At 42.0% G+C, this 24,996-nt stretch overlaps 2 protein-coding genes across 3 annotated transcripts; both read right to left on the reverse strand.

Annotated features, from left to right (window-relative positions):
* Positions 1-1,412: 1,412 nt before the first annotated feature.
* Positions 1,413-7,448, reverse strand: LOC311040665 (glycerol-3-phosphate acyltransferase 1, mitochondrial-like; the record flags this gene model as incomplete). Its single annotated transcript, XM_084050994.1, has 6 exons — positions 1,413-2,696; positions 3,710-3,768; positions 4,171-4,360; positions 5,251-5,405; positions 6,448-6,715; positions 7,410-7,448. 6 exons carry the CDS (start codon positions 7,446-7,448, stop codon positions 2,580-2,582), a joined length of 828 nt encoding a protein of 275 aa, XP_083907120.1. The 3' UTR covers positions 1,413-2,579.
* LOC311040909 (GH3 domain-containing protein-like) lies at positions 6,527-18,589 on the reverse strand. 2 transcript variants are annotated; one of them, XR_014600337.1, is made up of 13 exons: positions 18,371-18,589; positions 17,072-17,353; positions 15,959-16,155; positions 14,748-14,942; positions 14,083-14,202; positions 12,448-12,745; positions 11,900-12,089; positions 11,249-11,320; positions 10,990-11,123; positions 10,124-10,212; positions 9,306-9,732; positions 8,496-8,566; positions 6,527-6,715 (listed from the first exon to the last, which is right to left on the reverse strand). XR_014600337.1 is itself a non-coding variant. In XM_084051324.1 (11 exons), the coding sequence occupies exons 1-11, from the start codon at positions 18,453-18,455 to the stop codon at positions 9,511-9,513; spliced, it is 1,884 nt and encodes a 627-aa protein (XP_083907450.1). In that variant the 5' UTR covers positions 18,456-18,586; the 3' UTR covers positions 9,287-9,510. The 2 variants fall into 2 exon arrangements, 1 of the variants encoding a protein (XP_083907450.1); XM_084051324.1 differs by lacking the exons at positions 6,527-6,715; positions 8,496-8,566 and having other exon boundaries at positions 9,287-9,732; positions 18,371-18,586.
* Between the last annotated feature and the right edge of the window lie 6,407 nt (positions 18,590-24,996).

Genomic DNA, 24,996 nt, shown 5'->3' on the forward strand with positions numbered 1-24,996 from the left:
TGTATCATGTACAGTTACAGTACAGTAGCATAGAATCCAGTTCATGTCTTAATGCCCAACTACAAGAATGACAACTTCCAAGTTTTCCTTTAGCAGTGCAAATGGAGGCTATTTGAAGTTGTGCTCTAAAAAAATATTATACAGTGTCTTGAGAAAATATGCAACTGTCTGCTGCTGCTAATCCCAAAGCCAACCCATTCCCCAACGATGCAGAACACAAGAATTACTACTCTACATCTGTATGTCCGACATATCGTTGCTGTCGGGCAGGAACCTCTAATCTCCATATTTTAACGGCCTACTTGATCCTACTACAGCGTCACGCAAAAATAAATCAAAGCGTGGCACGAAGCGACGCGTTTTGAGCTTGTCGATCTGCTACTTTAGCTATTTTTGAATTTGAATTCTGAAAAGTAAACAATTTTGAACATAATGAGGTTTCCACCCAACAGAGACGTTATACAGTCTTGGGAAAATATGCAACGGTCTTGCCGCTAATCCCAAAACCAACCCATTCCCCAACGACGACGCAGAACACAAGAATAGGCTCTACGCACAGCAGCCATATTGTAAATAAATTGGGCCTATGCCTTACTTCCTTCACAGGTGTTACCAATGATACTAATGATACTAATGTTCCATTCTGGTCAGGGACAGGGTGCTGATACTGTTCATGTTGGCTCACTGGAAACACTCTGCTACACCAGAGGCTCTCAACTTGGGGGACCCTCATGGTTCCTCGAGGGGGTTCCAAATGGCCCCTTACGGATGTGTAACTCTGAGAGTGTACAAATGGACCGCTAAGTTATGGGGGTCCTTGAAATTAAAACATTTGAGAACCACTGTGCTTCATTAGTATCATTGGTAACACCTGTGAAGGAAGTAAGGAAGAGGCCTAATGTGGCCGCTGTGCATAGAGCCTACATTATGCTCTGAGGATAGACGTAATCTGCTCTGAAACATTCATAGATAGAGAGATGTTAGGAAACCACCCAGGTCAAACATTGTCTCCTTTCCCAACCCATGACAAATATATATATATTTATATATAGAACAAAAAATAAATGCATAAGTACATACACTTGGATGCTAGTGGCTCAGGCGAGAAGACTATTTTTTTGCATCACTGAAATGGCTAGTCACTAAATGTTTGTAGATGCATACAGTAAATGCAATGAAAATATTTCCGTACGTGGGTCATGGGATTGGAAACAGATTGTTTTGCTGAGTTTTGTATCACTCAGCATTCTGTGATTCTTATTCAATTATTCAATTTATAATACTATAACACTGAGTTGCAGGTGTTAAAAATCATGTACTTTTGAAAGACTGCCATCTTCTAAGAGGCATGTCTTCACATAATTGTTAGGTTCCCCCCCCCCCCCTCAAAATGTAAGCTTCAAGTCTCTGTAATACTGGGCTGCTGAAGAATCTGACATTGCAAATACAGTACAGTAGGTAAAGTTAACCTAAAAAAAATGTCATTGTTGATGGTCAATGCTACCCACCATCTATGGAGGAGAATTCTTTTTTTTGCTTGCGTACAACCAATAGCTGTCGACTTTGTGTGATGTTCATCCACTAGATGACTGGAGTGAATCCAGTGTTGTATTCCTGATCCTAAAACTTCAAATACCACTCCAATTTCACCAGTAGAGGAAGGACACAGAAAGAGGACAATGACTAACTGTATAGGTATCCTTATACATTCTGTTGAGAGCCCGACCGATGCCAGTTGTTTTGGGTCCGATGCAGATCCACATTTCGTTAAGTCCTAGAGACCAATGGTTACCAAGAGTTAAATGGTCTCCTCTTAACTCTGACAGTATACAAATGGGGTCCATTTGGTTCCATTTGTATACTGTCAGAGTTACAGACTTGTACGGGTTAAGTTAGAACCCCCTAAAAGAACCCAGAGAGTCCCTAGAATCCACTTTGAGAACCACTGTCCTAGACCACCGATTACCAATGTTTTGACTGATATATAAGTAAATAAATATATATATTAATTGTATTTAACCACTTAAGCCCTTTAAAACAAAAAAAAGAAATAGCCTACAAGCTTGCAACATATCGCAACGCAATGTGCTGTGAGTTTGTAGATATGGGTATTTAAAAACAAATAATAATAAATTAGGTATGGCCTACAATGGGGACAACAGGTTGAAAGTAGTTATAAATCTGGACACGTTGGCTGCATAATTGCCGTTATAGATGTCGTCAAAAAAAAGTCTGATATACATCAGCCAAACTTATATATCGGCCGGGCTCTAGTTATGTTCTATCTCCGTCTTCTCGTCGAAGAAAAGTTTACACAATTCATTTTTTTTTCAACTAGCTGCACAGTTCTAAGACAGGGCGACAAGGAAAAACCTTAATGGAACGTACAGTAACAGGGAAGACTTCAAGTCATCTGGCTAACAGACAACAGTTAGCGGATTTTTTGCGTGAAGGCACTTCCTGGTAAAGCTTTCCACAGAGTAGCACCTGGGAGTGGTTTAGAAGTAGCCGGTAGAAGCCCTTGATTGGAAGGAGCATGGGTTGTGGGCGGGGCTGTGGGCGGGGCCAGGGAGGCGCGGTCACAGCAGGGTGAAACCGAGGATGTAGTGCAGAAGCTTGTTCCGGTTCGCCTGAGGTAGGAAGGTACTGCTCAGCTCCACGGTCGTCACGCGGTTCTCTCGCCTTTCTTTTAGGACCTACGGGCGTGCAAAGGCAGGGTTGTTATAGTTAACTAAAAGACTAAAACTAAAAAGGGAATATCGCTATTATCTGAAACTAAAATAAAAAAACAGATATTTAAAATAATAAAACCTCCAAGTAAAAACATGCAAAACGAATGAAAACTAAAACGAAATAGAATTGCATTGCATGTTTTGTTTTTCCATAATTATACCTTTCCTCATAATGGCAGAAAAACTAAAACTAAGACTAAAACTAAATAAAAACTAAACAAAAATGTGTTAATCCCTAAAACTAAAACTAGTTATGTGCTTGTAAAACTAAACGAAATAAAAACTAAAACCAAAATTAACACATTGGAAACTAAAACTCTGAAACGTCTTCAAGTTCACTCAATGAATCACCCAAATACTGTACAATCAGAAAGTATTGCAAAATGGAAATACTCAAGTAAAGTAAACCTAACTCAAAACTGTACAGCACTTGAGTATTTACTTTCCCACCACTGGAAGGCGCAAATGGGTACACTATAGCTACAGCGGGCACAGATGTAGAACACATACTGCATTACGGCATGGTGTGCCAACTGTTCAGCAGCAGACAGGGCAGCTCTCCTGAGAGTCATAAACACTGTCCAGGAAATAATTGGACTCTTCCTGCCCTCGCTGGAGGAGGCGTACATATCACGCTGGGTGCCTCCACAGGGCCAGAAACATTCTGAAGGATGTAGCTCACGCCTGTCATCATCTCTTTACTCTGCTGCCATGTGGAAGGCAACTACAGGGCCTTAATAGACCCCCAGAGTCATCACTGAACAGAACACAACAACACTGTGGCCCCTACGAACAGCACCCCCCAGCATCCTCATAACACTAAAGGACTGTCATCTCGAATAGTATTCCCAATAACATCTGTAATTATCTATAAACACGTTTTATTAGGTGCAATAGCATTTGCTAATATATACCAATATATTTTCATAAGGTTAATCATTTCACCTAATAACCATGGCCTCAACAAGTTATCTTACCCCCAACTCTTTGAAAGTCCTCACTGTGTTCTTGACAAGGTAATGGGTTGCACTTTCACCTGAAATAACAAATATTTAATTAGGAATCACCGGGGAGCAATCACCAGTGTGATCAAGTCTTTTTTCAGCATGACGACGTAAAAACAACAACTCTAAATTGGATTAGTGGATTCCATTATTTTATTCTTAAAGTAGTGGACGATACAGAAAATTGGACGATTATGTGTGTGTAAATAGCTGATGGCTGTTTTTTTTCCTTCATATACCTTATTTGACTCCAAACACATTACCCCCAAATAAACATGGTGGACATAAGAATGTGGCTTGAGGCTCAAGGCTAGCCTGGTTTCAGACCATAGACCCCGCCCACTCTCTGAGTGAACTGCCCGCAGCTTCAGTATGATAATCAGGCTAGCTCAAGGCCCGAGTGTCCAGTATGCTGTGTTAGCGTGTGGTCGTACCGTATCCGGCGATGCCTCTCTCCGTTCGGGTCAGCAGGTATCTGAAGAGCTGCTGGGTGTATTCGGCCTCGGCCATGGGCTGACTGAGGCTGTGGACAAAGATGGCCGCCCCGCTGTAGGCCTCCAGCACCGGGCTGAGCAGCCGCTGGAGGAAGACAAAGAACTCCTGGGGCTCCGAAGACGTGCTCACCTAGTGGACGAAGACAGAAAGGCAGAAAGACAATAAATGAAGATTGACCTGAGCTGCTTTGTCTGGAAATTAACAAAGTTTTTGTGTTTGATATTTGATGGGATATCTAGGGCTGTCACGATTACAAATTTAAGTTGTTGATTAATTGTCACAGAAATAATTGCGATTAACAGTTAATCGTGTTTTTGCCATTGAACATTGAACATTGAACAGCCATAGAACACAACAACACATGAAGGAACCAGCTGTTTGCTTTGTGAGAGCTGGATTTACTTAGCAGTCTTGCAAAGACGCTGAAAACTACTCCAGCGGTTCCCAAACGGAGGCACACTGAGGGGCGTCCAGGTGGACCTTGGGATTTTTTCCGACAAACTATCATTGCAATATACAACTATACAAAAAGTGAATACATTTTATACCTCGGCTATTCAAAAATAGGGTTTGCATAGCATTGCGTTCTCCTGTGTTCTATAACACAAATCTTCTCTTGTGAGGGTTGTTCAGATGAGGGTCAGCATCAGCGGCCAAATGCATATCAATACCTGCTACAAACTATTCTAAATTAAAAGTATCAAACATTGGCCAAATTGTCAAATAATATAAGACAGAGGCAATTTTTTTTAAATAGCTGATGTATAGGCACACTTGTATAGGCTTGTAGATAGGCTATTTTCACAATATTTATCTGAGGAACCGAGTCAAACTAAATGCAATGCCTCAACTCATATATGATGGGGGTCGCGGCCTGAAAAGGTTGAGAACCACTGAATTAGGGGGTCCTTGACATGAAGACGTTTGAGAAGTTTCGGGGCTTGTTTCGGGGGATTCTGAGGATCCGGAGGGAGCGCATGGTTAAGGAAGGCGGAGGCAGTGTGGTGGGCGGGACTTACCGGGGCTACGGCCACCTCGTTAGTGAGGAAGTGGGAGAGGCTGGCCGCCTTGCGGATCAGCCTCTCCTGGCTGAGGAGGAGGCTGCAGGGATCGCCATGCTGCTCAGGCCCCGCCTCCGCCAACAGCTCTCGCTGCAACGCCAGGACACAGCAGGCTGCGTTGGGGAGGAAACAGGAACTACTTCAACAGAACAATCTAAACCTGCTCTAATCAGAAGAGTCGTTGATCTTCAAATTGGCTCTATGCACAGCAGCCATATTGTGAAGACATGCACAGGTGTTGCCAATGATACTAATGAAGGCTCTGTTCCATTCTGATCAAACAGAGTCAGGGTGCTGATATTGTGCATGTTGACTCACTGGAAACACTGCAACACCAGTGGGACTAAAATGTGGGTCCAGGGACACTCATGGTTCCTTTAATTGGTTTCCAAATGGCCCGTTACGGGTGTGTAACTCTGAGAGGTCCATTTGGTTCCATTTGTACACTCTCAGAGTTATGGGATTGTGGAAATTGAAAGATCTGAGAACCACTGTGCTACACTAAATGGAACAGAGCCTTCATTAGTATCATTGGTAACACCTGTGAAGGAAGTGAAAATATGGCTGCTGTGCATAGAGCCTATTAACTTGAGTCTTTTTAACTTGAGCGTGCATTCCATCTTTGAGACATACATTAGTATTGGGAAATATAACATAGCCTCCAATATTAAAGGTTTCATGACATTCAGATTTACAAAACATTCAAAGTCTTTATCATGGTCAGGCCATGGCAGTTTCTTTTCTCTCTGTGTTCTGAGGCATTTTCAGCTACAATAAAAAAAAATCTATTGGCAAATAGTATTTTTTTTTTCCGCTGTTGAGGGATTTTGCCTGTCAATCATCGCCTCTGCTCTGCCCCCCCAAAGGAGAAGGATTGGGGCCAAAGTCCAGGGGCCAATCCCTAATTATTCAGAAAACCCCAGACCTCACCTGGGTGCAATTGAGGTCATAAAACAAAACAAAAGAACGGGGAAAAAAAATAAAATGAATGTGATGAAACCTTTAAAGCTATATTTTTTATCAATGACATATTCAAATGTTCTTATTATATATTTAGTGCCCAATCTGTGCTATTAAAATGCTCATGCCGTGAGCGTTAACCCCCTGGATCGGATGTGTGTTGATGATAGCATATAGGAGATGAACTCCACGTACCGATGATAGCGTCAGAGATGAAGACGTGGAAGAGGCCGTTGCTGAAGAAGTTGAGCTCAAAGAGCGCGGGCACCGTGTGGCTCGGCGCCACGGTGAACTCGCCGTTGCGCGTCGCACTGCTGGTCACGTTGACGCAGTTCCCCAGCAGGTGGAGGGCATGCATCACCACGTCCTCCGAGTTGCCCGAGAAGCCCAGGTCAAAGTCCCGCGAGAGGATCTCCTCCTTCATGTTGAAGAAGTCTTCCACCAGCTTGGACAGAACCACGCCCTGCAACGCACAGCGGAGGGGTGGAGTTGGGTGGTAAATGAGTGGGTTTACAGCGTACAGGATTATTTGATCATACTCCAATTAAATGGACAATGCAAACACCATAGCCACCATAGCTATGATATTCGGATTAAGGACTTCATTGCAGTAATCATACAACCTTTTGGAGGCCAATTAAAGACATTATTGAGGCCAATAAAGGCAAATTTAAGACATTTTGGAGACCAATTAACACATTGACTGCCAGCATTAAAACATTGTTTTTCATCCCCATGCCAGCGTTTTTTACCTTATATTGACGATCCACAGAGACCCACGGGAGCTGCGGTGTGTACACAGATGTAAACAATGGGTGTCTGGGGGGTGGGGCTACATGTGTTTTCCCACAACTGACTGATAACATAGGAGTGGACCGAAGTGTAATTTTTTGGGATGACGTCACATCTGTCCATTCATTCTCTCAGAGTCAAGGGATCATTCCTAAGTTGTGTTAGAGCGCCCTCTCGTGGAATTTTCTTTTTAAAGATTTTTTTTGAAAGGGTTTTAAAACATCCTTGGCAGGCAATGTGTTAAAGACATGTTGGAGGCCAACTAAAGAAAAACAGAGCTCAGACACAAATCTATGTTCTGATATCCTTTTAGCAGGGGATCATATCATTAACATAGCATATCAAAAATGTGCCTGGACCCAGACCTGATAGAACATGATGACGACGACGACTTGTGTCAACATTATGCAACCCTCTCTACTCAATCAAGGTTAATGTAAATGTGCAAAAATACATAAAGGACATGAGGAACAATTCAATACATGGGATGTTCTAGTTTTCTTGAGTGTCTATATTTAGATCTATTTTAGGTCAAAACTAGGCCTTTTTTACTGATGTTTTTTCTCTTCCGTTTGTACCCTTACAGTAATGTTTGTGCTCTTTTTTTGTAATGTTGCTTGTATTTTGTTTCTGTATGGGGACTACGGATGGAAATTAGCATTCTTGCTAAATCCGGTGTATTTACACGCCATTGTATGTGTGGTGTTCATTAATATGCGCGGTACCTTACAAATAAACGTATTAATAAAGTAGGTGCTGGCCTTGTCTTATGGGCTCTATGCACAGCAGCCATATTGGAAAGGAATTGGGCCTCTTCCTTACTTCCTTCACAGGTGTTACCAATGATACTAATGAAGGCTCTGTTCCATTCTGGTCAAACAGAGTCAGAGTGCTGATGATGTTGTGCATGTTGGCTCACTGGAAACACTCTGCTACACCAGTGGGTCTCAAAGTGTGGTCCAGGGACCCTCATGGTTCCTTGAGGGGGTGTAACTCTTGAGAGTGTACAAATGGAACCAAATGGACCCTTCCGGGTCCATTTGGTTCCATTTGTACACTCTCAGAGTTATGAGGGTCCTTGAAATTAAAACGTTAGAGTTAAGAACCACTGTGCTACACTAAATGGAACAGAGCCTTCATTAGTATCATTGGTAACACCTGTGAAAAGTGTAGAGCCTATTCCCAGCAATGGACATTTCAGCAATTGTGTTCCGCTGTCAGGCACTTGCAGCACTGTGCCTCTAGAGGGCAGCGGCACAACACTGTTGTACGCAGACAGCAGCGGTGTGCAGTAGGTGCAGGGAGAGCGAGAGAGAGTTCAGTGGAAGGGTGGGGGGGATGGAGGAACACGAGAGAGGGCGATGAGTTTGGGACTGATGAAGGCTGCGTATAGTGGGAGATGACGGAGAGGAGAGGAGAAGATATAAGAGGCCCTCGGGTGCCAGGCTTACCGGTCGGTGTCTGTATAGCAGAAGACAGGCCACGATGTGGGTGGACATGATCGCCGATGACTTGTTAGCCGCTGTGAGGGAGGGGGACAGGAAGGACACACACTGAATGACCCGCTATGGTCAATGACACATACTGTAAATTAAAAAAAGAAATGGACCCCTCAGCAATGGATCTCAAGGGTACTTTTTTTTGACACACTAAGATTAACCCATTCAATCCGGGAAACGCATCTACAAATGTCTTCTAAATCAGTAAAAAAAAAAGTGCTGCCGGAAAACCGTATGTTGCTATAATATCAGTGGTTCTCAAACTTTTTCATATCAAGGTCGCGGACCCCCATCTCAAAATATTTTGTTACAAATGGTCGCTTGAAAAATGTATATATTCAAAGATTTGCACACATTTTCATGAAAAGAAAAAAAAAGCAGATCTACAAGCTCATAGCGCGGCACTCGGTGCCGCGCTATGAGCTTGTAGATCTGCTATTTTTGAATAGCCAAAGTATACAATAATGGGCTATAGCTAAAAATCTAAAATGACACAGTATGCGTTCCTGGATTGAATGGGTAAAATTAACACAAGAGACAAATTGATAAACTGCACACGTCATACGTCTCAAATTAATGAATATTATACTGCGCATTTATCAGAATACATTTGTCAGAAATAATTTAGGGAGTGCAACTGCTGATAACTTGGCCAATGGGCAGCTCTTTCTTGTTCAGCAACATCTCCTGCTTGGCTTAAACCGGTGAACCCTGTGCTCTCCAGCACCACATAACCACTAACGTTCTCACCGAGTCATTCACCTGTAAAGGATCCTGTTCAGGCGTTGTTGTGGGAGGATTTCAGCCAACGGGTGCGTTTATACCAGGAGGTTATACCAGGAGAAAAACTGACACACACACACAGTCACCATTTTGTGTTCTTTGGGTGCGTCCCGATACCCTCGGCCGCCGTTCACAGTTCCAGCGAACAAGCCAGGTCTCCTACCGACGCCTTTCACGGGGAACGTTAGGAAACGGTCTTTCCCAGGAGGAAGTCTGCGTATTCCCTCCGGCGCAGCACGCGGTGCATTTTGAACGTGTTGGGCGAGGTGTCGGAGAACGACATCATGCGCTTGCGCAGCTCCTGGAAGGCGCCCTGGGACACCAGCTGCACCCGCATGGGTCCGATGCTGCCTTTGGTACGGAATGACCGGTAGACCGCCGAGTCACGCTGGAGACACTGGTCCAGCTGGAGATGAGGACAGGTGGTGGGCACAGACAGTGAGCGTTTGTTTGGGCTATTTGTGTGTCTTATGTCATCTTTCATTTGCGCAGAAGACTAGGCTAGAATATTAGACACATGAATCCTAGCATCCCTATTCAAACAATTTCATAATAGGTGTAGATATGGGGAAAAAAATAGACAAACATTCAGCAAAAACAGTAGATCTACAAGCTCACAATGTGTCACATGCTGAGAGCTTGTCGATTGGCTATTTGCTGTACAACAACGTGTATAGGGTTTAAGAGGATAAAGAGGATTTGAAACATTTATTTTTCAGCAGAAGTCAGTAAACCTGACATCCACCAAACATCATTTAACAAGGAAAAGGGCATCTTAAAGTAGAGTAACATTTTACCTTGTAGCGTTGCTCCTCTGACAGATTCCTCACTCCTTTCAGCTCCAGAAACACCTGGTAATGAGGATCAGAGCCTCCTATTGAATCACCTGCAACATCAGAGGAAAATTAGGTATATTATGAAGGTGCATGATCGTCCACTTACTGTACGCCAATCTATGTTCTCTGTGCAGAAGTGCAGATTTCAGTATATTCAGTGGACTATTTACGTTATTCTGTATAGATTAATATGTCTACAACAATAATTGTTGTATATTATTCACTACCATGGCATCTAGAAAGGCCCTTATAACAGAGGTATTTATCCCTATGAATCCTCTTCCCCTCCAATAAATACTTATTAGAAACAAATCTCTCAACATGCAAACTACTGCAGTCTATACAGTAGGAAGTTGATAGTTAACGGAATAAAAATAGGTCAATGTTACTAAAAATGTAAAAGAAAATAAGGCAATTCTCTATTTGGATATGATATGTAAAATATTCTTTATTTTTCCCAACCTACTCAATTTCCACCAGAGCCCCTCCTGCAATTCCTTTGTGCGCCACTAGGTGGGGTGCACTTATAAAGACAACCCGCATTTTGTATTATAATATACATATCTTGAGAAAAAAGAATAACCTACAGTAACACTATGTATTTTGTATTGCCTTGCTTGTATCTTATCTTATTTTATTTCTATCCTCAGAATACAAGACTTTCAATGCCTGCAATGTTGTTACTGCTGTATTGTATTGTGCATTATGACAATAAAACACACATTTCTTTCACATGTGAATGTAATCAAGCCAGAGAAATGGCGTTTCCGATTCACACAGTCTGCTTGTTGCCTGCCACTTTAATGAAAATATGTGCCGCTAGTTACCCAGGATGCCGCTCTCTGCGCAGCAGTAGTCGACCAGCTGAGCCCCGGGCCACAGGGCCACGGCCGCCTTCAGGGCCCCGAGGAACAACACCTCAGACACCTTCTCGCCTCGCACGCTCAGCATCTGACCACGTCTGGAAGAAATCAACCGTTAAAGCGGTCACCGGTAGGACAGGCAAAAACAAACAGCGAGTAACCCAACAAAAAGATGCGTACGCATGTGTGCATTAGATGAGAAACGTGGGTGTCATATTCTTACCTGTATTGAAACTCTACCAGTGGACACTGGTTGTGGAAACCGACCACTCTCACCACGTCTCCAATTCTGTATCTGTAACACAAATGAACAAAACAAAACAGCACACTCTCAGTGGATATTTTTTGATAATTTGCTGTCAATGTCTTTCTCATACCCCTCCAAAATTATGGACCCAAAAGTGATGCATGGTTTACCCCAGTTAGACCGGGAAAGAATATGTGTAATTTTTGTATTTCTTTGTGCTATCAAAACATAGCAGCAGTGCTGTGCTATGAGCTTGTAGATATGCTATTTTTGAAAAATCGTGAACATTTGTGCAAATCTTTGAATATGTATTTCTTTTGAGCGAACATTTTTAACACTGGGGGTCCCTGGAAGAAAAATATTTCTAATAGGATTTAAAAGATATTTGTAGAATTCCCCAGAAGCAAAGATTGGAGTTAAAAATGTTTGCTTTAAAAGATATATATATTCAAAGATTTGCACAAAATGTCCAATATTTTTCCAAAAAATAGCAGATCTACAAGCTCGTGCTATTTTTGAATAGCCAAAGAAATCTAAAATGACAGAGATGCGTTCCCGGCTTTAATGGGTCAAGACCCTGTGATGCCTCAACAGTTGTTCCCGTTGGGCTGCAGAGCGAGTCCTGACCTGTACAGTCCTGACGCGTTGGTGACCACCAGCTCGTAGTTGTGTCCCTCCTGCACCTCGTCCATCAGCAGGGTGTTGGGCTGCTCCTCGTCCAGGCTCCCCTCGGGCAGGAACTCGCAGAACATGGAGCGTGGACACAGCAGGTAGCGCCTGGACACGTCTTCGGGCCACAGGTTCACCCCGATCAGACCTGCAGGGCCCCCACAGACAGTTACTACACCAGCAAAAGTCACAGACTTGTAGAGTCCAACTTAGCTAGGGACCAAAAGTGCAGTATCACGTGCCAGCAAATTAACCTTTTTATACGCATATCCAGCCATGGGTTAGATTCAACCCAAGGGTCATACAGTATACTGTAGTGTACTATGTAGTGGTACCCACATGGATGCATTTGTTATCAATGGTTGGACTTACTCATTATTCTTAGTGACATCTCTGAATTCAGCTTAAACCCTGTATTAAATTAGCCATTAACCGTGACCTTGATACTGTCCAGCATTGACTTAGTAAACCATTTTATGTTACTTTTGTGATGCATGGGTTTCTACCTTCAGTAGCGGCGTAGAACGGCGAGTAGAAGGGCACTCCTTCGCAGTAGTGGTCTCTTAACATCTCTCCATAGATCTGGTTAGAGCCAGAGTCCGTGGCCAGCACCAGGTGGAGGTCGGGCCACAGGCGCCTGGCGATGCCCCGGAAACCCTCCTCGAAGTTGGCCCGGAGATGGGCCGCCCTCTCCAGGTCTGGTTTCATCAAAGCCTCCAGCCTGGCCCTCACCCCTGGCTCTAGGACCAGGGCGCTGCTGACCGTCCCTCGCTCGATGTCGTCCACTAGCTCCTGCCAGCGCTCCTGTAGGGGTTACATCACAGACTGAAAGGCTGGAGGGACAGCATGCAAGGGCAGAGCAAAAAAGATATCGTTGCTGTCCGGCAGAAACCAGCTAACTCCATTTTGACGCTTTTACTTTTTTTTCTATAAATCAGGGCCATTGAACACCCTTTACGTCTGTGTGTTGGTAAAAACAAATATTGAACCAATGAAAAGCATTAAAAAGCACTTCTGACAAAACCGGATAACTCCATTGGATCCTCAAACTTTCTGCTAAACCAGCAAAGTCTACTGGAGTTAGCTGGTTTAGCTGACACCCCCTTTTGACCTCCAACCTCATTGTGAGCTTGGAGGTTCCAGCAGATTCAGCTGTTCTTATCAATGATGAACAAAACCTCCTAACTTTTTTTAATTTCCTAAAAAATGAACATTTTTGAGTTGGTTTCTGCCGGACAGCAGCGATATAAGACTATTCTATTCTATAGATATAATAATTCTTCACGTATAATAACAGTATGATAAGGTTGGGAAGGAATATCACTTCAAACACTAGCCATGCTTTGTATGGAGAACATAGGTTGCTGCCTTCAGGAAGGAGATACAGTGTTCCAACATACAATAAGGTCAAACTGAAGGGGTTTGTCCATCAGACGACATTGAGGCTTAATCAGGAGTTTAGGCCAGGGGTAGGCTGAGTGGTGAACATGGCTCTTGTCTTTGTATGTCTTTATGTATGTATTTTGCTTTTGTTTTTTGTGTCATGTCAAATGTGTGTACTGTTATGTGTTGCATACATGGCTGCTGGGTCGCAAGACAAATTTCAGTGTGAACTGACAATAAAGTATTATCGTATCGTATCGTAAGACTTAGTTCAATTTATAATTACGAACATCATTATTTTCCCTTCAAAATAATCTCCCTGAGGTGATTCACAAATGCAAAATGTAGAAGTCTTCAACTGATATTTGTCTAACTTCTAACGTGACATTGATGGAGTCATCCAATCTCTTTCTGCTTTGTCTAAGATTTTGAGGAGCAGAAGAAAATCCCACAGGGCGAGATCGGATCGGATTTTTAACAATACTAACACTTCTTGAACAAACAGCAGTGTGTGGAAAGAGTCTTGTCATGGTGCAGGAACCAGAGACACATAGTGTGCGGCGGTTTCTCCTAAATATAGCCAAAACATGAAAAAGAGCTCAATTGTTTAAAGGCCAGATTGGCTGATTGACCACCAGGTCCAGTCCTTACACAGCACCACCTCTGATCCTATGAAAGTCTTGGAACTTTTTAATCAGCTCACCTTTTCAAATACAGAACAACGTCACCTTATGTCCTGCCTTATCTCTATACTGTACCTGTAAGGCACTGAAGGCATAGAAGACAGTGGAGGAAAAGTTGGACTCCAGAGTTCCAATACTGCTGTCTTTTAGTGCAAAGAGAAGGTGGAGGTAGAGGGTGTCCTTCTCACTGGGAACCTGAAATAAGACACAAAAAAACAAAACAAGATACTGCATGAAACAGACACTACTGATAACAATTCTGAGGAATAATATGTTGACTAATTAATTACTAGCTAATTAAGAATCCAAGACACTCCTCGTATATTTTGTATGCATTTCTCATGACTGTGTTTCTCTGTATATGAAATGCAATATATCAGCAAAGGCGGCTAGCAGTGCTACATAAATAGACAATAAAACTTGAGCTTGACTTCGTCTATAATTTACCATACCATAGCCAATATGGAATGAAAATATATTGATGAAAAACAGAGAATTTCAACACATGTGATGCTGTTTTAATGCTGTTTGATAGCTTTATTTCTTGACTGTATTCACCTGCAGCTCTATGGAATAATGTGTTGTATTGTGTTCAGATATACAGACAGAAGTGTACAGAAGTGTGCAGATATACAGACAGAAGTGTACAGAAGTGCGCGCGCGCGCACACACACACACACACACACACACACACACACACACACACACACACACACACACACACACAATGTTAGTTCTACCTCGAAGGCAGGTGCAGGGGTGGTGTATAGGTTGAGCATGTGTTTGGAGGAGGCTGGGGTGGAGGAGTTGGGTCCAATCGGGATGCCAGCTTCCGACTGGCGAAGTGTGGGCGTATAGAAGAGCTTGGTGGTACGTTGCAGGCTCTCTGTGGCAGGGAACGCTCTCCGAATGGCATTCAGACACACGGCCACCCCCTGGAGGACACACACACACAAGTTAAAGGTATAGTTTTCAAGAGGGCCGTTTTCAAGACTTCGGAAAGTGCTCATTGTTCTATACAGTGGTTCTCAAACCGGGGACCCCCAGGGGTCCTTGAGGGACTTCCAAGCAGTGCCCAGCTAAATGAGGAACTGTTTTAACCACTTAAGCACTATTTTTTAAATTGCAAAAATAGCCAATCTATAAGCTCACAACACGTCGCACGTTCGCTATTTTTGTTTGCATATGACATGGACGGAATAGGGTCTGTGGCTTCCTTAATGCATATCAATTTTAGCTTTTGAATATTAATTAAGTTAAGTTTAAAGTTTTTTTTTCTTTGCCTACAACAAAAATGTTATTCTGAAATAGAATCTTTAAATTAAATTTTTCAAATTGATTAAAAAATGTTGCACTTTTTAGACAAATTATCGATCAAAACATCCGTAATTGGTGGTCTAGGACAGTGGTTCCCAAACTGGGGGTCGGGACCTCCAGGGGGGTTCCCAAATTACTTTGGGGGGGGTCCCCAGATGATTAGCTTAATGTGCAACATTTTTTTCTCACTCAACAGTAAACAAAGCAACATACAATAAATGTATACAGCGTATCTGCACATTTCTAAAGTTATATTTAAGACATTTGTAATACCAAATTGGCAAAATTGTCAAATATTACGTAAGAAAGATGCAGAAAGAAAGATGATCTACAAGCTCACAACGCCTCGCAGTGTGAGGCGCTGTGAGCTTGTAGTTTGACTATTTTAACATTATTTATCTGTGGAACCGAGTCAAATTAAATGTAAATGCCTACAATTCCAAGTGCTTGTCAGGGTGGGGAGTCCCCAGTTCAAATGTGATTGTTTTGGGGGAGGGGGGGTCGCGGCCTTAAAAGGTTTGGGAACCCTTGGTCTAGGACTCCCCAAAATTGGGATTGACATCGGACCCAAAACTCTGGCATCGGCCGGGCTCTAATCTGAAAAGAACGCCACTTTTTGGGGCTTCCGACTCACCTGTAAGAAGAACTCAGTGTTGGTGTCCTTGGTGCTGAGGAGCATGGCACTGGCACCCGACGTCCCGGACGTCATGGCTAGGATGACGGGCTTCCCTGCGATGATCACGTTCTCCTCCCCGGCAGCGATGCGTTGGATCAGCTCCCGGTAGTGTTCGTAAGTGGTGACAGGATGACGCGCCCTGAAGGTGGCGCTGTCTGAAATTATGCCAACATGACAGCACAGCACCGGATGTTGAGATTCTTATCAGCCAAAGTGCAACCTAAGACCCTCTTTTCGTTCAAAAGTTAAACTACTATCTATATTTGATATATTGTAAACCAGTGGTTCTCAATGAGGGGTCCGGTGACCCCCAGGGGGACCTTGAGGGGGTTCCAGGGGGTCCCCAGCTAAATGATTGAGAGCTCCTTAATCTTCACCATTATTACAGGTACATCATTACAAGTTCAAGTAAATACAACTAAATAATGTAAAAGAATAGCTAGCTTGATCAGAGTTTCACTTTTATCTCTACAGTGTGTTTGATTGATTGATGTACTTTATTTAGTAAGACATGAGAACAGTACATAACAGTACATGGAAGTACAAATTCACATTTACAAAAGAAGAAAGAGAGAGGGGGGGGGGGGGGTAGGGGGGTAGCCTAGGTTAGGTTAGGTTAGGACATGGGGTAGTCAAAGACAGAAAAGGTTCTGGACCAATTACAGACCAAATCAAGTCTAACAATAAAAATGTTCTTAGATTGGGGGAAGCAGAGATACAAATCTTTTCAAATGAGGATCCTTGGCCTAATGCATATCAAAATGGGAGTCCTTGAAATTAAAAAAGATTGAATCACTGATTAAGTGAAAAAAGTGATTTTAATACAATGTCACTTCCATAATTTCTATTACTATTCTGATTTTTCTCTTATTCTCCACTCCAGTGAATAATGTATTGTTGCTGGTTATGCAGTCAAGCCACACAGTCTACTTTGTTTTCATGTTACATCACAGATGATGAAGGTCAACCTGTGCATACCACTAGCTCTGGTCCCCTGCATTTTTTCACGCAGTGTTGTAGAATATGGCCAACATTTAAGTACATGAATGAAACCTTCAGTTCTCTCTTTACCTTTGATCGAGCAGAAATCATACTGCTCTCCATAACACGTGCGTTCGTGTTTACGCAAGCGCTTCAGCAGGGTCTCCGAGGGAACTTGCTTCACGTTGAGTGTGTCGGCGTCTAGTTTGCCTCTCTGTCGCTTCCCCAGCCAGCCGATCACTTTCCTCGCCAAATACTGACTCAACAGGCTGCCGACGGACCGCTGATTGTCTCCTATGAGATAGTTCCTCCAGAGGAGAGGCATCATCGCAGCCGCGGACAGCACGCCCGCAGCGGCCAGGCGAACAAACCCTGTGTGTTACACAACCACCACCACCAACCAACCAACACATTGTACATTTAAATGTATAGACTGGGGTAGTTTCTCTGTACGTTTGAATATCCGGTCTAAAGCGGATACGGAAACGGTGTGTGTGCTTGCGCATATAAGCCTATGGAAATGACCGGATACAGTAGGCGGGCTCTAGCCCGGATCTGAGCAGTCAGCGAACAAATAGAAACCAGGCTTTCCACAGGTACTGCTGCGTGCGGAAAGCATAATGGTGCCATTAAAGGCATTATAACTTATAAGTGATACAAACTTAAAATACATAAATACATTGAAATCAATACAGCATAGCTCCATCTGCCCACCACATAATACATAAATAATACAAAATCACGTGAACAGAACAACATTGCATGATGTGGCTTAGCCATGGATCCAAGACGGTCATCTGTCATGACCGTCATGGATGAACTTCAAAATAGTGTTTTAACTGTCTCCCTTTTTGGTCTGTACATCTACATAAACGTTCAAATTTCAAATATAAAGTGCTTACCCCATGGCCACAAATGTTGCAATTATGTACGGGCCCTCAGACATACCCGTATGTTCCGTATTGTTCGATAAAAAGCATTTTAATCCAATTGGTGGCCATTATTCTCATGGTTATAATGTATCAGAGTGCAATACACCTCTCAACCGATAGGGTCGCGTAGTTGAAAGCATATGGAGAAGATACGGAGAAAATGGCCACCGATCGGATTAAAATGCTTTTTATTTAACAATACGGAAGATACGGGTATTTCTGAGGGCCCGTACATAATTGTAACATCCGTGGCCATAGGGTAAGCACTTTATATTTAGAATATGAACGTTTATGTAGATGTACGGACCAAAAAGGGAGAAAGTGCAAACACCAGGTTGAAGTTCATCCATGACTGTCATATGGTATATGACAGTCATGTTTCAGGGCTGGTAATGACATGATGATCCTTTTGTAGCAAAACAGGCCAAACATGTGGTGATTAATACTGTCTTTATACCTTGATTGTGTCCAACGATGGCAACAGTGATGGAGAGGACTGCAACGGCCAGCTGCCACGCAACGTGAAGCCACGACGAAGCCATCTGAGACAAGTGAAGGTGTCCACACTGTCCAGTGTCCAGGGATCATGGATTTACGGGCTTACACTGTTTTAAACAATAACTTTATTTGGCCTGCATTGGAGAAACGATCAAAGTTTCTTCACCCCCACTTGCGCAGTTTTGTCTCACTTCCGTGTTTTGTTTTCAGCATGCTTCTCTGATTGGCTAAGAAAACGACGGGCGTTGGTCTGTACGACACACCCCCTTTCAAAAGTCTTGAAAGAAATTAACATATATGATATTAATATAATATTATTTTATACACATGATCCAACCATGTGAACCATGTGAAAACTTAATGTATTTATTTAGACCAATTTATTTGTATTGGATCTTACTGAGATGTGTAACTTGAGACCAAATTTGATGGCCAAAAAAAAATCAATTAAAGGTATTAAGGAGATACAAGCTCTGATCAACTGACTGACTGGACTGACTGATTGGATATTATTAAAGCGTTTGGAAGATACAACTCAATATATCGAAACAATATTTTTGCAAAAATCTTGATGCATTCATCAACAGTTTAATATTATTAAACCAATGTGTGCCATATTTCACATATGTGTAACACGCTGAAGGAAACTTTGATACAAACTGTTAATTTGGAATAAATACAGTAATTAATAGTAAATTCCACTCTTAGTATATAACCATACTGATATCTGAACAACATGGATACTCAGGATACAACTGTGTGATGTTAGCATGCCAAGTGATAACCCTCTGCATTATTTGCAACAGAAAGGCCAGTGGAAACAAACTTTTTTTTTTTTTTTTTTGAACTTCAGCAAACTAGGAGGGGGAGGAGAAGAGGAGAGGAAGCTAGCATGGGGGGAGAACAGAGAGGAGAACTTGCATGGAGGAAACACATTACAAGATGTCAGAAACCTAAAGATAGATCGTTCCACAGAGAGCAGAGGAGATACAGAGTTCAGCCTGACACCCATCCATTCCATTCCCTACCTTTTGCACACGACCAGTTCACACAGAGACAGACAGACAGACAGATAAACGTATATAAATGTATTATTGATCCCTGTGGGAAATTGCAGGTGGCGTAGCAGCAACAGCAGTAAGCATGAGACACAGGATACACACAGGCAAGAGTAGAGAGACAAGAATAAGCTAAAATAAAATGATAAACAAACAGACCCTAGCCATCTTTACCATATTTCCTGTCCATGTGATATGGTCTGAGTTTATTCCATAAGTCTGCAGTGCTCTACGGAGTGCAAAACACACTTAGAGGACTGGTCCTGTCCATGCTGGTCCCTTTGTTTTAATTGATTTCATATCAGACTGATCAGCTGGTTGACACATTTTGGTCGCATGCTCTATAACTACTTTATCATTTTTATATTAAACTGGACATATATGAGGGCTGTTGACTGTCATTTAAATTCCAGGGTTTATTTGTGTCTGCCCCTGATCATGGGTTCTTCTCTTCAACACCTAAAAAAAAAGAACAGAAAATTACTCAAGTGAAACCACAGACCATGTTTTGATTCCTAAGATGATCAAGAGAGGAGCTGGTTATTTTGTGAGTACAAGTAAAGAAAAAAGACAACCACACACAGCATGTATATATTAGATGATTTATCCACCGCCACCAAACCTGCCCTTTGTCGAGGTGCAAATGACACGTTTGGCCGAATTGTTGTGTGCAGTATTCCTGACTCTACAGACTATAGAGTTAAACAAAAGACTGGAGATATGTAGACCATAGTCTGGAGGAATAAGATTCTAGGGTAAGATAGACTGCTGGTATAAGGTTGTAGGTTTAGATCAGAGATTGGTGGTATAAGGTATAGGGTTAGATCATAGACTGGTGGTATAAAGTTATAGGGTAAGTCCATAGACTGGAGGTATGAGGGCACAGCACCTCACCAGCCTAACAGCCTTGTAAATGTTGCGCTCACCTGTTTCATCTCCACGGTGATGTCTGATAAAGAAAGAAGACATAGACTAATGAACTTGTAATACACAAAAATAGGTTATATAATCACATGCACATCTTTACTTGTAAATGGTGCTGGCTGAAAAAGATTTCAGGGTAAAAAGCATAGAAATCCACACATAATCTCACATGGTACCTTATGAACTTGTACTAACACAAATAAACACGCTGTTTAATGAACGAACCTGCCCAACAAGATGGAGGCAGAAGCAGGGATCCATCAACACAAACGCCATGGCACAGCTCGGCAAGCCAGGACATCTCTTCTGGGTTGTCAACAAAAACCTCCTCTGGTTCATCCACGCATTGCTCAACCTCTAATCACAGATACAGAAAGACTGAATATTTCAAATATTATGCTTTTTTTTTTGTTTTGTTTCTACAGTATATGCAACGAATGACGGTTGAATTGACACAATAATTAAAGGTACAGAGGTGCACTGACCAAAAAAGATATGAAAACATGAATTCTAATGCATTTAGTTTTGTGATAAGTATCCAATTTCTCCACAAGTCAGAACATAAAATGGCTTTTAGAGAGACAGAGGACTGCAGCTTTATTCGTCATATCACTATACTAACATTTTATAGACTGTCAATTTAACATGTTGAATGGACCCAAAGATCATTAAAATCACTGTCAGAAGGATGAAGAATTGAAAAGGACACCCTAAGTGCAGCAAAATATTTGGCAACAATCTGTTGACCATCACATTCCACGTTCACATTCGAGTGGTAACTGGGAAGTTTCTGACTTCCAAGTAAGAAAAATCAACATGAATGGTTGTCCAATCATGCTGAGATGTCATGTAAACACCAGGAGAACACACAACGATCACAGCAAAACCTTTGATCAATCAATAACAGCATGCTTTTAGGCTTTCAAGCAGACTCTCTAGTTTCTGTTTCTGCATTAAATACAGTGGGATACGGTCAATTTGTTATACTGTAGATGTAATGAAAGCAGCTGAACTATTGGGCATCCATTTCGTTCTGATCTAAACCACTTGAATGTTCTGAGTTGGGAAGTTCCACGTGAGAAACGTACCAGTTCCCACTTGGCATGAAAGCACCATAATTGATGGAGCACTTTGAACCTACAGTAAATAAGCCACACGATTTCACTTCACCTCTATACCTTCTGTTCGACTAACTAACCTATCAAATGCTCCTCCTCTTCTCTGCAGTCCCTTCTCATTGCTGTGGGTAAGGCCATCACATCACTATGATCAGACTTAGACATGGAGGATGCAAGACTCTCCTCTGTGATGCTACGTAGCTTCCGTTTCAGGTCTGCCTGGTCACAGATATAGGCCTCTCTGTAGGACTGAGCAGCTGGAGAGAGAGAGAGAGAGACAGAGAGAGAGAGAGAGAGAGAGAGAGAGAGAGAGAGAGAGAGAGAGAGAGAGAGAGAGAGAGAGAGAGAGAGAGAGAGAGAGAGCGAGAGAGAGAGAGAGAGACATCATTAACAAAGTATAAAATGTACTATTCACTGCCAATAAAGGATACTGAACTTAACTAAGGGAGATCATGACAGGTTATCCTCAGCCACATGCAAACACACACAAAGACAAAAATGAAAAATAATGCAAAATTTAAAAGTATTTGTAAATTCAGTTACCAAATATAATTTGGTACCCAAACACCCCTGTATGAATGGACTTGAATGAGTAAAATAGCAGATCTGCGAGCTCACAACGAATCGCATCACTACGTGTTGAGAGCTTGTAGATTGGCTATTTTCAATATTTGTCTTACGATGAAGTATATATAGGGCCTTAGACTATGTAATTAACTCACCCTTTCTGTCTTCCAGGAGCTGTATGTGTCTGACGGTGTGTCTGGTGTTCATGTGGAAGCGGTGGCTGTCAGTCAGATGTCTCAGGATGTGTTTGGAGTGGAAGGCTGTGGAGGTGAAGTAGACCAGCTTGGGGAGACACAGAGAGCCTATGGCATGCACCTCAAACCTCCTGCCCTGGAGGAGAAGGAGGAGGAGAAGGAGGAGAGGAGGACGTTTTGGTTTCTGGAGTCAGTTCTCTGCCAGACTTCTTAATATGCCTCTTTTCAACTACAGAGGGTAACCCAGAATCTTCCAGAATCCGTGAAGTTCTGTGATGTTTTTGTTTGTTAACGTGATCAGCTATTTTAATCATTTTAGAACATTTTTAAAGTATAAGTTCTAGGTTCTGGGTTCCCGGAACACAGGGCTAGTACCACCTCTTGGGCAGGGCCTAAATTAGGCTCTGAGAAACTTATCTGAAACCAAGCAGTAGCGTATGGAAACAAATCCAGGTCCTGTGAAATACATTTCATGGCACAGCACGGTTCACTTACAGTAGCTCTTATAGTTGAAAAGAGCCAAAATATTGAAAATGATAAGAATGAGCCTGGTTTAGTCCTTTCTTTAATTTGATGTGTGTGTCTGTGCATGTGCATGTGCATGCATGTGTTAGGCGGCATACCTGGAAGGTAATTTGGTCTATATCAGTCCAACAGAAATCATATAACCGAGATTGCTTTCCCTCCACCTCCTTCACACAGGTCAGGAAAGAGAGGGGGAAAAAAGGTGACATGTTTACATTAAACATGGCAATGGCTCATGTATCAGTCCCACACTTTATTAACAATGCAAAATAACTCCCTTTAAAGACAGAGGTTCTTTACTCTGGAATACACACACATACACCAACTCCTCATCTTCACTCAGTAACTATAAACATATAGACTGAGGGCCAGCCTGATGAATCAAGCCTCTCCACTTGCTTCTACCATATAACGTAGCTTTCTGCATACACACACACACACACACACACACACACACACACACACACACACACACACACACACACACACACACACACACACACACACACACACACACACACACACACACACACACACACACACTGACACACATGTGCAGACACGTGCCACACGTGCACACTCAATACACAGACACTTACACCCACACATTCAACTGCACACAAGGTACTTGTTGTTTGTCATGTCTTATGTTTGATTATTATGTTTAACTTGATTATTATGTTTAACTACTTGTCTATTGTTTTTTAGGTGAGAACCCTTTATAAGCCCTTCATGGGTTTCTTTTCTCACCTGCACTTATTTCTGTGTTGTTTTTAATAATGTTACCTTTGTCATGTTTTTTATTGTGCAAATAAATACATCAAAATCGAACTCTTACAGCACCCACCTGGTACACATGTATTCCTCTGGGCGCCAGTCCCAGAAGGATTGAGCTTTTCCTCTCTTTTTTCTCCTGTATGTGAATGACAGATTGAGACAATGAAAGCAAAATACTAAACATACACTACAATCTACAGCTAATACATTATATAGTGGATGCAACAGTCTGTACATAGGCCTACTGTACAGCAGTGGTTCTCCCATCTCAAACATTTTTGTTACAGGGACCCCCAGAAGCAAGATTTGAGTTACAAATGTTCAAATTAAACGAATACATATACTGTACAAAGATTTGCACAAACTTTCGGAATTTTTCAAAAATAGCAGATCTACAAGCTATTTTTTAATAGCCAAAGAATAAAAGGTTAAACGTATTGTGACACATTTAGCTGGGGACCCCCTGGAACTCCCTCAAGGACCCCACTTTGAGAACCATGCTGTACAGCTGTCTTTTTTATATATATATATTTTTTTATCTTTGTGTATATATGCTTTATTGCTAAATATTAAATATTATATATTATTTATAAAAATATTATAATATTATAAGCGATATACACACATTCATAAACAATTTAAAAAGGGTGGGTTCGTTATTTTGACGCTTTCCCCCTAAATTGTTTTTTCAAACACAGGGTGAAGTGCATAGATTTTATTATACATTTTATTCCAGCAACGGCCTGGAATAAAATGTGGAATAAAATGTGATGGGTATTAATTAAGCTTTTATTCCTGAGGTGGGGAAACATGTTTTCTGTGAAGTTTAAATAGTTTTACTGACCTTTTACTGAAGGTCTGAACAACCATAACAACGGTCACACCCAAATTGTGACCTATCGAATCTCGTCTGTCTTCGTCACTTCCTGTTTCTTAATGCGATCTAATAATGATTGTTTTTGTGTGTCACTTTAATGACGAAAGATCGTAAAGTTAAAAAAAAAGTAACTAAAAATTGTACTTAATAACTTGAGTAAAAGTACTTGAGTAAAAGTACTTAAGTACTTGAGAAAAAAGTACTTAGGTACTTGAGTAAAAGTACTTGAGTAAAAGTATTTGAGTACTTGAGTAAAAGTTCTTGAGTACTTGAGTACTTAAGTACAAGTACTTAATTACTTTCCACCGCTACCTACCTGGCGTTAACTTTGACCGTTGCACAAACTGCGCATGCGCAGAGAGCTGTATACAAAACGTCACAAGTTGTGACGTTTTGTTAAAAAAAAAAAAAAAAAAAAACAGCTGTCCAATGAACGACCCGGAATCGCTCGCTCACGCAGGTCTCCAGATTTAAAGCCTCAGCACCGCGCCAAACCCTTCAGATGTGTTTGATCACAGTCACAGTACAGGCAGACGCATCTCCTT

Source organism: Gymnoscopelus microlampas (genome assembly GCF_963454915.1).
Source record: "Gymnoscopelus microlampas genome assembly, chromosome: 24".
Classification (NCBI taxonomy): Eukaryota; Metazoa; Chordata; class Actinopteri; order Myctophiformes; family Myctophidae; genus Gymnoscopelus; species Gymnoscopelus microlampas.

Bases quoted from the DNA above. Each gene is read 5' to 3' on its own strand.
- LOC311040909 (XM_084051324.1), bottom strand. From the start codon at position 18,455: ATGGCTTCGTCGTGGCTTCACGTTGCGTGGCAGCTGGCCGTTGCAGTC. The intron at 16,156-17,071 runs GTAAAGAGAGAA...GCATAATTTCAG, and splicing joins TGATTTCTGCTCGATCAAAG to ACAGCGCCACCTTCAGGGCG. The intron at 11,321-11,899 runs GTCAGGACTCGC...TTTGTGTTACAG, and splicing joins AACGCGTCAGGACTGTACAG to ATACAGAATTGGAGACGTGG.